This window comes from Bombina bombina, chromosome 1 (assembly GCF_027579735.1).
Source record: "Bombina bombina isolate aBomBom1 chromosome 1, aBomBom1.pri, whole genome shotgun sequence".
In the NCBI taxonomy this organism is placed as follows: domain Eukaryota; kingdom Metazoa; phylum Chordata; class Amphibia; order Anura; family Bombinatoridae; genus Bombina; species Bombina bombina.
Genome location: NC_069499.1, coordinates 1,136,572,320 through 1,136,586,422, shown reverse-complemented (window position 1 = coordinate 1,136,586,422; position 14,103 = coordinate 1,136,572,320). Strand labels below are relative to the sequence as shown.

Below are 14,103 nucleotides of genomic sequence, written 5' to 3'. Positions count from 1 at the left end.
ACAGGAGGCTTACATCGCAGACCTCGATGCCAAGAGCGGAGCCAGTCTGAAACTTACTATTCTGAACCCACGGGGCAGAATTTGGACTATGGTCGCTGGAGGTGGAGCCTCTGTTGTTTACAGGTGAAAAGATTAAGTGTATATTCCTTGAGGGAACCTATATATATTTGGTTGACTGTTTTTAAATGTTTGTGTTTTCTGGTTTACTTGTCACTATTACAAGTTATTGTGCTGCCAAAGATTACTAAAACTGATTGGTGCACAATCTGCTGCTATCTTTTGCAGTCAAGGGGCTAAAGCATGCCAGCCTGGCTCTTACTAATAGTGAAGTGCTGCAGTTTGTATATGTTTTAATGCTTTTTAACAACTACAATCATCAGTCCACTTACCCCTGATCAATGTATCACTAGTGACACCATTTGTGACCTCGGAGGAGTGGATGAACTGGCTAATTATGGAGAATATTCTGGAGCTCCCAGTGAGCAGCAGACCTATGATTATGCCAAGACCATTCTGTCCCTCATGACCAGGGAAAAGCACCTTGATGGTAAGAAGTCGAATGTGTTTAGCTTCATACTCTGTGTTCACATACTCTAACTACTAAATTGGTTCTCTGAGAGATTTCGAGATATAGGAATTACCTTCCATGATATTATTCTTACTATAAATATGGTTACCAATAAGCTTTTAATTCCTTCTTAATATGGGAAGAGTCCACAGCTGCATTCCTTACTTGTGGGAAATACTGAACCTGACCACCAGGAGGAGGCAAAGACACCCCAGCCAAAGGCTTAAATACCTCCCCCACTTCCTCATAACCCCAGTCATTCTTTGCCTTTCGTCACAGAAGGTTGGCAGAGAAGTGTTAGAAGATTTCGGAGTAGTCTCTTATGGAGGGTAGTACTCTTTGAGATGGGACTGGAGTTTTAAGTAGTCCTGTCAGCCTCTCAGTGAGAGCATGGATAAAAGTTAGAGTCTGGAGATGCAAGATGAGTCTTTCTGCGAAACCATCCCGACTCATATTAACAGCTCCATAAGCAATCAGCTTAATCAATCACCATAAGCAATCAGCGTTGACGAGTTTCGCTGCCTGCTTTCTTCACTCAACTCCATGTCAGAAGCAACGCTGCTATCTGTCAAACTTCAAGGACCGTGTCACTGTTCCACAGCATAGACTCTGGTAAGATTGTTTCATATTTTATACATGTATGATAACGCAAGAAGACAGGGTCACAGTGTGGCTCCTTTTATCTGTATAAAATCAAGGGTTAATATCTCCTGAGGGAAATTATTGAACAGTGGGGAATAATCTTATATGTTATATTTTATGCTTCTTTTATGTGTGAGATGTTACGGGCTCATAGGCTGTTAAGGAATATACAGGTTTCACTTTGAGAGCTGTGCAGCTTACAAGCTTGGCACGCTTATTATTATAGCAGGGACGGTCTTACATTGTGCACCATGTGATTCATTCCCTCTTTCCTGACCGTGTGTCTATCAAAGAGGAGTCATAAATCTCTGTACTGTCTGGGTCATAGGAGGTGGTGAGTGCCCCAGCCTTTGGGGTATTACAGGGACACTGAACCCAATTTTTTTTTTTGTGATTCAGATACAGCATGAAATTTTAAGCATTTTTCTAATTTACTCCTATTAATTTTCTTCGTTCTCTTGCTATCTGTATTTGAAAAAGAAGGCATCTAAGCTTTTTTTTGGTTGAGTACTCTGGACAGCACTTTTTTATTGGTGGATGAATTTATCCACCAATCAGCAAGAACAATCCAGGTTGTTCACCAAAAATGGGCCGGCATCTAAACTTACATTTTTGCATTTCAATTAAACATGCAAAGAGAATGAAGAAAAATTGATAATAGGAGTAAATTAGAAAGTTACTTAAAATTGCCTGCTCTATCTGAATCATAAAAGTGTCCCTTTAATGTGGGTACAGTGTCCCTTTAAGGTGCTGTTTTTGGAATAAAATAAGATTGTTTTATTTCTATAGTTCTCCGGTTATTGCACTAGCGATGGGGGATTCTGTTACTTTAGAGGGTACTTCCTCTATTCCTGAAGAGTAATTCCTGTTTATATTGTGAGGAGGCCTTAGATCCGCCCTCTCAATTATGTTCCATATGCCTTGATAATGTGATAATAGCAAACATGTTTGATACCACTGAGCCGTCCACCTTTGAGGAGCTGTCGTCCAGTGAGGTGCGTACCCTACATTCTTATCCCTCTAAACATGCAGTTTCCTGTAGCATTGCTGATCCTCCATCTGGAGGGCGCATTTTTTTCACCAGATGTTACTGCCGGCGGTGTCTGTGGCCTTAATGCTTTACCTCGCCCTGCTAAGCGATACCGAAAAGGTTGCATATTGCACTCCTTCCCAGCGTACATCAGATAATTTATTGGATTTAACTGATAGGGTTATCCAAGGATGCAGTTCTTTCTGGGACTTCAGATTATGAACATTCTGGGTTGAAATCTGCTGCCTCTAAACCTCCGGCTGCGGAGGACCAGACTTTAGTTTTAGGAATTTGCGCTTTCTTCTAAGGGAAGTTTTTGGCGAATTGAGGTTCCAGAGGCCAAATTGCCTGATGAACCTTTCATTCCTAAATTGGATAGAGTTTGAGGACAGGGTGGTACTTTATCCTTCCCTGCTCCTGTTAGATGGTGAACATTATTGAGAATGAATGGGACAGTATTGCATTCCTTTTTCCCCTCTTCTCCCTTTAACAATTTGTTCCCGGTCCTGGACTCTCAATGGAGTTGTGAGGTTCCGTCCCTAAAAGGGATGGCGCTATCTTCATCCTTGCTAAATTTAAAGAGCCCATGGATAAAAGATGGAAACTCTGTTAAGAAAGATGTTTCAACATACGGGATATTTGTTTCAACCGGCGGTGGCTGTTGCCGCGGTTTCCGGAGCAGCTACCTTCTGGTGCATACTAGCATACAAGGGAGTGGTGAAGGATCTGTTCATGTTTGCTTGTGACTAGTATACAAGTCAGAGGGGAAGGATCCATACACAAAGCCGCTCAAGTGAGGCCTCAAAGCAGGCTGCATATAAAAGGACCACTGGGTCCATGTTGCATATCTTCACCAACTTGTGTTATTTCATATGGCTGCCTTTAAGAGGGAAAGTTTTTATTGTGTTTCTCTTCTAGATAGTATTTTTATCCTGTGTCTTAGGGTGACTATGGTCCTACTTGTTGCTGTACGTATCTGACCACCCACATTAAAGTTTTGCAACAGGCTCGGTTGGAGCCTATGCATGAAGTAGGCAATAAATTGTTGTTTTGGAAGGTACCTTTTCTACTGGCTATTGCTTCTGCGCGCAGAGTATCTGTGATTGCTGCCTTGCAATGCGTTCCTCCTTATCTGGCTTTCCATGCTAAGGCTGTTCTACGAACCAAGTTAGGTTTTCTTCCTAAGGTTGTGTCCATTTGCAACATCAATCAAGAGATTGTGGTTCCTTTCTTATGTCCTAATCCTCCTCCTTCGTCGAAGGAACGTTTATAACGTAATTCTGGATGTGGTTTGTGCCTTGAAGTTCTATCTTCAGGCCACGATGGAATTTAGACAAACTTCTTTCTCGGTTTGTTCTCCTTTCCGGGAAGCGTAGGGGTCAGGGGGCCTCTCCGACTTCCTTATCTTTTTGGCTGAGGAGTGTCATCCGCTGACTCTATGCTAAACGGGACATAAGCCTCCTCTGAGGATTACGGCTCATTCTATGAGAGCAGTGGTTTCCTCTTGGGCCTTCAAAAATGAGTGCTCTATGGATCAGATTTGTAAGGCGACTACATGGTCCTCCTTACATACTTTTACCAAATGTTACAAGTTTGATGTTTTTGCTTCTGCTGAAGCAGCCTTCGGGAGACGGGTTTTGCAGGCTGTGGTGCCCTCAGATTAGGGTCCACCTCCCTTTTTTCCCTTTCGTTAGCATTCTGTGTACTCTAGAGCTTGGGTATATGTTTCCCACAAATAAGGAATGCAGCTGTGGACTTTTCCCATATTAAGAAGGAAAACATAAATTATGACTTGCCAGATAATAATCTTTCTTTCTGTATGGGAAAAGTGCACAGCTCCCGCCCGTGTTCTCAGATAGGCGCCCCTAAATTTAAGTTTATTCTTCTGGCCCCCTTTTCAACCTGATATTTCTCCTACTGTTCCTTGTTCCCTCGGCACAATGACTAGGGTTATGAGGAAGTGGGGGAGGTATTTAAGCCTTTGGCTAGAGTGTCTTTGCCTCCTCCTGGTGGCCAGGTTCAGTATGTCCCACAAGTAAGGAATGCAGCTGCGTACTCTTCCCATACAGAAGGAAAGGAAATTATCTGGTAAGTCATAATTTATGTTTTTTTTTGTGCCTCTTAAAGGGACATAATACTCATATGCTAAATCACTTGAAACTGATGCAGTATAACTGTAAAAAGCTGACAGGAAAATGTCACCTGAGCATATCTATGTAAAAAAGGAAGATATTTTACCTCACAATCTCCTCAGCTCAGCAGAGTAAGTTCTGTGTAAAAAGTTATACTCAGCTGCTCCCAGCTGCAGGTAAAAAAAATAAAAAATGAAGAAATGAACAGCAGCCAATCAGCATCAGCAGTGCTGAGGTCATGAACTCTTTTACTGTGATCTCATGAGATTTGACTTAACTCTCATGAGATTTCATAGTAAGCTGAATAGGGAAATATGAGAGTGCACGATGCTCATCCCCTAAGCTGTCCCAGGACAGACGCACTAATATGCTGCTTAGAAATACTTTACAATGGGAGGTGGCTACTGAGAAACTTTTGAGGTAAAATATCATTCTTTTTTACATAGAGATGTTCAGGAGATATTTTCTAGTCAGCTTTTTACAGCTATGCTGCATCACTTTCAAGTGTTTAAACATTTGGGTATTATGGCCCTTTAAAACAGGACCTTGATTTATGCAGAGCACTTTATACTTGAAAAGCATTTGTTTTTTGGTTTTTTTAAATTCATATAAAAAAATGTGTTTTGTCAATGCTTACACCCAATTCTTTTATATATATATATTCACAAAACTTTGTTTTCCTCTAGGTAAAATCCTCATAATTGGCGGCAGCATTGCCAACTTTACCAACGTGGCTGCAACCTTCAAGGTGAGAGGAGACACAATGTGTGGATACTCTTAAAAAATGATTTAGTAATGAATTAATAAGGGCCTGTTTGAGATAACTGATTTTGTTTGTGTACCATAGGGTATTGTGAGAGCCATCAAGGATTTCCAAGGCCCTTTGAAGGAACATGAGGTAACCATCTTTGTGAGGAGAGGAGGACCAAATTATCAGGAGGGACTCAGAGTAATGGGTGAAGTGGGTAAGTAGAGGTTGTGAGAAAATTACTTCATTTCTAACACACTCCCATAAATTGCCCTTTGTATACAGTTAGGATCAGGAACAAGGATTGGACAATCTTGTAAATTTCTCTAGATTAAGAACTGGTAATCTGTGCTAGTGTGGTGCACATGCTTTTGTCTGGATTCTGGCTATTTTCAGGCAGGTTATGACGAGGGCCTTTCCAAAAGTTATCTGAAGGTCCTGATTTCCCCTGCACAATTGCTTCTTTAGTCTTGACATCCAGATATTAAGTCTGACTCTGGACTGGCTTCACCCTTGTTAGGAGCCCTAAATTCCATCAGTGGACCTTGGCCTTGTCCTAAAGCAATCCATTGTTTCATTTGAGCCTTTCCTTTTGAGCATTGCTTCTCACTGAAACTGCTCACCCTGTTCCTGGTAGCCATAGCTTTAAAACCCATGATCTGTTTTTCACATTTATAAGGTGGTTTTGTACAAATTTTCTAAGTTCCTACCAATAGTGGTGTAATCTGCTGCTATGAACATCATTGTTCAGTTTTGCCATTAGTTTTGATCAGCCATTGGTCTAGCATACAAGGAGGTGGTGAAGGATCTGTTCATGTTTGCTTGTGACTAGTATACAAGTCAGAGGGGAAGGATCCATACACACAGCCGCTCAAGTGAGGCCTCAAAGCAGGCTGCATATAAAGTGACCACTGGGTCCATGTTGCATATCTTCACCAACTTGTGTTATTTCATATGACTGCCTTTAAGAGAGAAAGTTTTATTGTGTGTTTCTTCTAGATAGTATTTTTATCCTGTGTCTTAGGGTGACTATGGTCCAACTTGTTGCTGTACTTATCTGACCACCCTCATATTCACATTTGCTTTGGTATAGAATTAAATGTCTAGAATATTTTTCTGTGTAAAATGCTGTTGCAAATAATATAAAAGAAAATTTGATTTTTGCACTTAAATCCCTTTTCTCTTAAGTGTATCCAGTCCACGGATCATCCATTACTTGTGGGATATTCTCCTTCCCAACAGGAAGTTGCAAGAGGATCACCCACAGCAGAGCTGCTATATAGCTCCTCCCCTCACTGCCATATCCAGTCATTCTCTTGCAACTCTCAACTAAGATGGAGGTCGTAAGAGGACTGTGGTGTTTTATACTTAGTTTATTTCTTCAATCAAAAGTTTGTTATTTTTAAATGGTACCGGAGTGTACTGTTTATCTCAGGCAGTATTTAGAAGAAGAATCTGCCTGCGTTTTCTATGATCTTAGCAGAAGTAACTAAGATCCTTTGCTGTTCTCACATATTCTGAGGAGTGAGGTAACTTCAGAGGGGGAATAGCGTGCAGGTTTTCCTGTAATAAGGTATGTGCAGTTAAAATATTTTTCTAGGGATGGAATTTGCTAGAAAATGCTGCTGATACGAAGTAATGTAAGTAAAGCCTTAAATGCAGTGATAGCGACTGGTATCAGGCTTATTAATAAAGATACATACTCTTATAAAAGTGTATTTTAAAACGTTTGCTGGCATGTTTAATCGTTTTTTACATATGTTTGGTGATAAAACTTATTGGGGCCTAGTTTTTTCCACATGGCTGGCTTGAATTTTGCCTAGAAACAGTTCCCTGAGGCTTCCCACTGTTTTAATATGAGTGGGAGGGGCCTATTTTGGCGTTTTTTTGCACAGCAAAAATTACAGACACAGACATCCAGCTTCTTCCTGCATGGTCCAGGACTTCTCTGAAGGGCTCAAAAGGCTTCAAAAGTCGTATTGAGGGAGGTAAAAAGCCACAGTAGAGCTGTGGCAGTTGTTGTGACTGTTTAAAAAACGTTTTTGTCATTTGTTATTCCGTTTTTGGTATTAAGGGGTTAATCATCCATTTGCAAGTGGGTGCAATGCTCTGCTAACTTATTACATACACTGTAAAAATTTCGTTAGTGTAACTGCATTTTTTCACTGTTATTTCAAAATTTGGGAAAATTTGTGTTTCTTAAAGGCGCAGTAACGTTTTTTATATTGCTTGTAAACTTGTTTTAAAGTGTTTTCCAAGCTTGCTAGTCTCATTGCTAGTCTGTTTAAACATGTCTGACACAGAGGAAACAACTTGTTCATTATGTTTGAAAGCCATGGTGGAGCCCCATAGGAGAATGTGTACTAAATGTATTGATTTCACCTTAAACAGTAAAGATCAGTCTTTATCTATAAAAGAATTATCACCAGAGGGTTCTGTCGAGGGGGAAGTTATGCCGACTAACTCTCCCCACCTGTCAGCCCCTTCGCCTCCCGCTCAGGGGACGCACGCTAATATGGCGCCAATTACATCAGGGACGCCCATAGCGATTACCTTGCAGGACATGGCTGCAATCATGAATAATACCCTGTCAGAGGTATTATCTAGATTGCCTGAATTAAGAGGCAAGCGCGATAGCTCTGGGGTTAGGAGAGATACAGAGCGCGCAAATGCTGTTAGAGCCATGTCTGATACTGCGTCACAGTATGCAGAACATGAGGACGGAGAGCTTCAGTCTGTGGGTGACATCTCTGACTCGGGGAAACCTGATTCAGAGATTTCTAATTTTAAATTTAAGCTTGAGAACCTCCGTGTATTGCTTGTGGAGGTATTAGCTGCTCTGAATGACTGTATTCCAGAGAAATTGTGTAGGCTGGATAGATACTATGCGGTGCCGGTGTGTACTGACGTTTTCCCTATACCTAAAAGGCTTACAGAAATTATTAGCAAGGAGTGGGATAGACCTGGTGTGCCCTTTTCCCCACCTCCCTATATTTAGAAAAAGGTTTCTAATAGACGCCACTACACGGGACTTATGGCAGACGGTCCCTAAGGTTGAGGGAGCAGTTTCTACTTTAGCATAGCGTACCACTATCCTGGTTGAGGACAGTTGTGCTTTTTCAGATCCAATGGATAAAAAATTGGAGGGTTACCTTAAGAAAATGTTTATTCAACAAGGTTTTATTTTACAGCCCCTTGCATGCATTGCGCCTGTCACTGCTTCGGCGGCATTCTGGTTTGAGGCCCTGGAAGAAGCCATCCAGACAGCTCCATTGAATGAAATTATTGACAAGCTTAGAACGCTTAAGCTAGCTAACTCATTTGTTTCTGATGCCATTGTTCATTTGACTAAACTAACGGCTAAGAATTCCGGAATCGCCATCCAGGCGCGTAGGGCGCTATGGCTTAAATCCTAGTCAGCTGACGTGACTTCAAAGTCTAAATTACTCAACATTCCTTTCAAGGGGCAGACCTTATTCGAGCCTGGCTTGAAGGAAATTATTGCTGACATTACTGGAGGCAAGGGTCATACCCTTCCTCAGGACAGGGCCAAATCAAAGGCCAAACAGTCTAATTTTCGTGCCTTTCGAAATATCAAGGCAGGAGCAGCATCAACTTCCTCTGCTTCAAAACAAGAGGAAACTGTTGCTCATTCCAGACAGGCCTGGAAACCTAACCAGTCCTGGAACAAGGGCAAGCAGGCCAGAAAGCCTGCTGCTGCCCCCAAGACAGCATGAAGGAACGGCCCCCTATCCGGAAACATATCTAGTGGGGGGCAGACTTTCTCTCTTCGCCCAGGCGTGGGCAAGAGATGTTCAGGATCCCTGGGCGTTGGAGATCATATCTCAGGGATATCTTCTGGACTTCAAAGCTTCTCCTCCACAAGGGAGATTTCATCTTTCAAGGTTATCAGCAAACCAGATAAAGAAAGAGGCATTCCTAAGCTGTGTGCAAGACCTCCTAGTAATGGGAGTGATCCATCCAGTTCCGCGGACGGAACAAGGACAGGGATTTTATTCAAATCTGTTTGTGGTTCCCAAGAAAGAGGGAACCTTCAGACCAATCTTGGATCTAAAGATCTTAAACAAATTCCTCAGAGTTCCATCATTCAAAATGGAAACTATTCGGACCATCCTACCCATGATCCAAGAGGGTCAGTACATGACCACAGTGGACTTAAAGGATGCCTACCTTCACATACCGATTCACAAAGATCATCATCGGTTCCTAAGGTTTGCCTTTCTAGACAGGCATTACCAATTTGTAGCTCTTCCGTTCGGGTTGGCCACTGCCCCGAGAATTTTTACAAAGGTTCTGGGCTCACTTCTGGCGGTTCTAAGACCGCGAGGCATAGCGGTGGCTCCGTATCTAGACGACATCCTGATACAGGCGTCAAGCTTTCAAATTGCCAAGTCTCATACAGAGATAGTTCTGGCATTTCTGAGGTCGCATGGGTGGAAAGTGAACGTGGAAAAGAGTTCTCTATCACCACTCACAAGAGTCTCCTTCCTAGGGCCTCGTATAGATTCTGTAGAGATGAAAATTTACCTGACAGAGTCCAGGTTATCAAAACTTCTAAATGCTTGCCGTGTCCTTCATTCCATTCCACGCCCGTCAGTGGCTCAGTGCATGGAAGTAATCGGCTTAATGGTAGCGGCAATGGACATAGTGCCATTTGCGTGCCTGCATCTCAGACCGCTGAAATTATGCATGCTAAGTCAGTGGAATGGGGATTACTCAGATTTGTCCCCTCTACTAAATCTGGATCAAGAGACCAGAGATTCTCTTCTCTGGTGGCTTTCTCTGGTCCATCTGTCCAAGGGTATGTCCTTTCGCAGGCCAGATTGGACGATTGTAACAACAGATGCCAGCCTTCTAGGTTGGGGCGCAGTCTGGAACTCCCTGAAGGCTCAGGGATCGTGGACTCAGGAGGAGAAACTCCTCCCAATAAATATTCTGGAGTTAAGAGCAATAATCAATGCTCTTCTAGCTTGGCCTCAGTTAGCAACACTGAGGTTCATCAGATTTCAGTCGGACAACATCACGACTGTGGCTTACATCAACCATCAAGGGGGAACCAAGAGTTCCCTAGCGATGTTAGAAGTCTCAAAGATAATTCGCTGGGCAGAGTCTCACTCTTGCCACCTGTCAGCGATCCACATCCCAGGCGTAGAGAACTGGGAGGCGGATTTTCTAAGTCGTCAGACTTTTCATCCGGGGGAGTGGGAACTCCATCCGGAGGTGTTTGCTCAACTGGTCCATCGTTGGGGCAAACCAGAACTGGATCTCATGGCGTCTCGCCAGAACGCCAAGCTTCCTTGTTACGGATCCAGGTCCAGGGACCCGGGAGCAACGCTGATAGATGCTCTAGCAGCTCCTTGGTTCTTCAACCTGGCCTATGTGTTTCCACCGTTTCCTCTGCTCCCTCGACTGATTGCCAAAATCTAACAGGAGAGAGCATCGGTGATTCTGATGGCGCCTGCGTGGCCACGCAGGGCCTGGTATGCAGACCTAGTGGACATGTCATCTCTTCCACCATGGACTCTGCCTCCGAGGCAGGACCTTCTAATACAAGGTCCTTTCAATCATCCAAATCTAATTTCTCTGAGACTAACTGCATGGAGATTGAACGCTTGATTCTATCTCCGAGTCAGTCATTGATACCTTAATACAGGCTCGGAAGCCTGTCACCAGGAAAATCTACCATAAGATATGGCGTAAATATCTTTATTGGTGTGAATCCAAAAGTTACTCATGGAGTAAGGTTAGGATTCCTAGGATATTGTCCTTTCTCCAAGAGGGTTTGGACAAAGGCTTATCAGCTAGTTCTTTAAAAGGACAGATCTCTGTTCTGTCTATTCTTTTGCACAAGCGTCTGGCAGAAGTTCCAGACGTCCAGGCATTTTGTCAGGCTTTGGTTAGGATTAAGCCTGTGTTTAAAACTGTTGCTCCCCCGTGGAGCTTAAACTTGGTTCTTAAAGTTCTTCAGGGAGTTCCGTTTGAACCCCTTCATTCCATTGATATTAAACTTTTATCTTGGAAAGTTCTGTTTTTGATGGCTATTTCCTCGGCTCGAAGAGTCTCTGAATGAAAAATCAGATAAGGAGAATCACAATGTAAGGCAGATAACTCAGACAAGTTAGTTCTGCGTACCAAACCTGGGTTTTTACCTAAGGTGGTTTCTAACAGGAATATCAATCAAGAGATTGTTGTTCCATCATTGTGTCCTAATCCTTCTTCAAAGAAGGAACGTCTTTTGCATAATCTGGACGTAGTCCGTGCCTTGAAGTTTTACTTACAGGCTACTAAAGATTTTCGTCAAACATCTGCCCTGTTTGTCGTTTACTCTGGACAGAGGAGAGGTCAAAAAGCTTCGACAACCTCTCTCTCCTTTTGGCTTCGGAGCATAATACGCTTAGCCTATGAGACTGCTGGACAGCAGCCCCCTGAAAGGATTACAGCTCATTCTACTAGAGCTGTGGCTTCCACCTGGGCCTTTAAAAATGAGGCCTCTGTTGAACAGATTTGCAAGGCAGCAACTTTTCGCTTCACACCTTTTCATAATTTTACAAATTTGACACTTTTGCTTCTTCGGAGGCTGTTTTTGGGAGAAAGGTTCTACAGGCAGTGGTTCCTTCCGTTTAAGTTCCTGCCTTGTCCCTCCCATCATCCGTGTACTTTAGCTTTGGTATTGGTATCCCACAAGTAATGGATGATCCGTGGACTGACTACACTTAACAAGAGAAAACATAATTTATGCTTACCTGATAAATTTATTTCTCTTGTAGTGTATCCAGTCCACGGCCCGCCCTGTCCTTTTTAAGGCAGGTCTAAATTTTAATTAAACTACAGTCACCACTGCACCCTATGGTTTCTCCTTTCTCGTCTTGTTTCGGTCGAATGACTGGATATGGCAGTGAGGGGAGGAGCTATATAGCAGCTCTGCTGTGGGTGATCCTCTTGCAACTTCCTGTTGGGAAGGAGAATATCCCACAAGTAATGGATGATCCGTGGACTGGATACACCACAAGAGAAATAAATTTATCAGGTAAGCATAAATTATGTTTTTATTCACTTTCTGGTTCACCAAGTAAATTCATAAAATTGTATCTTCTTAGCACAGGAGGCTGACTCGTTTTGCATCCCTAAGCTTGGAGTATGGATTGTGCTCCATTGAAATGAGTGATGTGCAGCAGAGTAATGCAAATTACTTAAGTTATCAGAGCTAGGTTACGCTGCTTATTGGGTGATGCTTGTCCTGTATATGTTTCCACAAGGACATAATGCTTACTGGATCTCCTAGAACTTCAGGGTTTGAATATGTTGTATTGTGTATCCTTATGTCTTCAGTAAAGCAAAGTACAATCTCATCAATGCCTGGCAAACTTCATATATCTGAGTATGATAGCTAGGTATAATAACCATGTTTTGTTCAATGGAATCCCCAACAAGCAGAGCATCAGAACTGTACAGCAAATATCATGAAGAGTATTTCTTGCTTTAGGACAAAGAACCTATCACTTAATAAATATTCAGTATCTTTGAGAAAATTAAGTAGACCTCTTAAAAATGACAGCAATAACAAATTATTATATAAGATGTATTTATTGTGATTGCATTATGTATGTTAAAAGCATATGAAGTAAATTTGTTAGCTTGCCTGGGATAATTGTTAGGTTTCATTCTGAATAATGTAAGTCAGGGATCAGATGGCGTCTAAAGCTTTCTTCTATTTGTGAACACAATGTGCTGAGTCAAGCATTTCTTGCCTGTTGTTAAATTAATTAGATTCAACATTAATATATTTCAAGAATGTCTTTTTCAAGATATCACTTAATGGCATGAACGTATTTTAAATAGATATTTTAGTGTAAAAATAAAAATTGCTGTTTCGTTCAAGCGGTTTATGTAAAATAAATAAACGTTATCTATGTATTAAAACCCTGGAATGGTTGAGATGAGAATACAGCTGGTGAGCAAATTAGAATCAGGCTGACATGTGTATTGTCCAATCACTGTTAATATTCTCATCTGGAGTAGAATGGGGCTGTTTCATGAGATTAAATCATAGTAAAGCAAGTGAATTATTTAAAAACCTAGATGCTGTAATGTAATAGAGAATCTTATGTTTAGTCCAGGGTATCCTTTTAAAGCATCTTTATTGTTCCCCAGTACATCTCTCTACACATTCTTAATTTCAATAATTTTAAAATCAAACACCAGACTTTGTTTCCTATTTTTAAGAGCATATTCTTAAGAAATCTGACATGGCTTGCAATAAAATTAGAGATGCAAGTATGGGAAGCTTCCTTTTTGGTTATTATATAAGCAAATACAACTGTGAAATCTGTATGGCTCTAGTCTATTATTTACACAACATTACTTTGTAGAAACATTTAGATTTTTCATTGCTGCTCTTTACTTTTATTTAACATGTGTTTTTATTATTTTTTTTAAGGAAAAACCACTGGAATTCCCATCCATGTGTTTGGCACAGAAACCCACATGACTGCTATAGTCGGCATGGCTTTAGGCCATAGGCCTATCCCCAACCAGCCCCCTACTGCAGCCCATACTGCCAACTTTCTGCTGAATGCCAGCGGCAGCTCCTCAGTAAGTCTTTTCTTGCTTGTGCCATTTTCATTTCCCTTAATCCTTTTGTTTGTAAAGCGTTAGGCAGATTGAAACTAATTTGCAGAACGGTGTGTCCTGGACCAAAGTATTGTTAAAGATGAAGTTGTTGTCTGCTTTGCTAAATATGAGTCTGCAGGTTATTGGTGAAAGACTAGTAGACTTTATTTAATTTTTTTTAAATATCTTTTCCCAGACGCCAGCTCCCAGCCGAACTGCGTCTTTCTCAGAATCAAGACCTGAGGACATAACTCCAGCTAAGAAGTCTAAGCCAGCAATACCCAATGGTAATTAAATTTCAGCTTTCTTAATATATCACAGAACCCTTAGTTTATTAAAGATATTTGTTTTA

At 41.7% G+C, this 14,103-nt stretch overlaps 1 protein-coding gene across 2 annotated transcripts in view; it reads left to right on the top strand.

The window, feature by feature from the left end:
- ACLY (ATP citrate lyase) overlaps positions 1–14,103 on the top strand; it is a 179,777-nt gene that overhangs the window by 59,780 nt on the left and 105,894 nt on the right. For both annotated transcript variants that reach the window (XM_053698912.1, XM_053698904.1), the window contains exons 8-13: positions 5–123; positions 411–547; positions 5,059–5,120; positions 5,220–5,337; positions 13,579–13,733; positions 13,948–14,038. In XM_053698912.1, the coding sequence (XP_053554887.1) occupies positions 5–123; positions 411–547; positions 5,059–5,120; positions 5,220–5,337; positions 13,579–13,733; positions 13,948–14,038 (682 nt within the window). The remainder of the gene's footprint in view (positions 1–4; positions 124–410; positions 548–5,058; positions 5,121–5,219; positions 5,338–13,578; positions 13,734–13,947; positions 14,039–14,103) is intronic.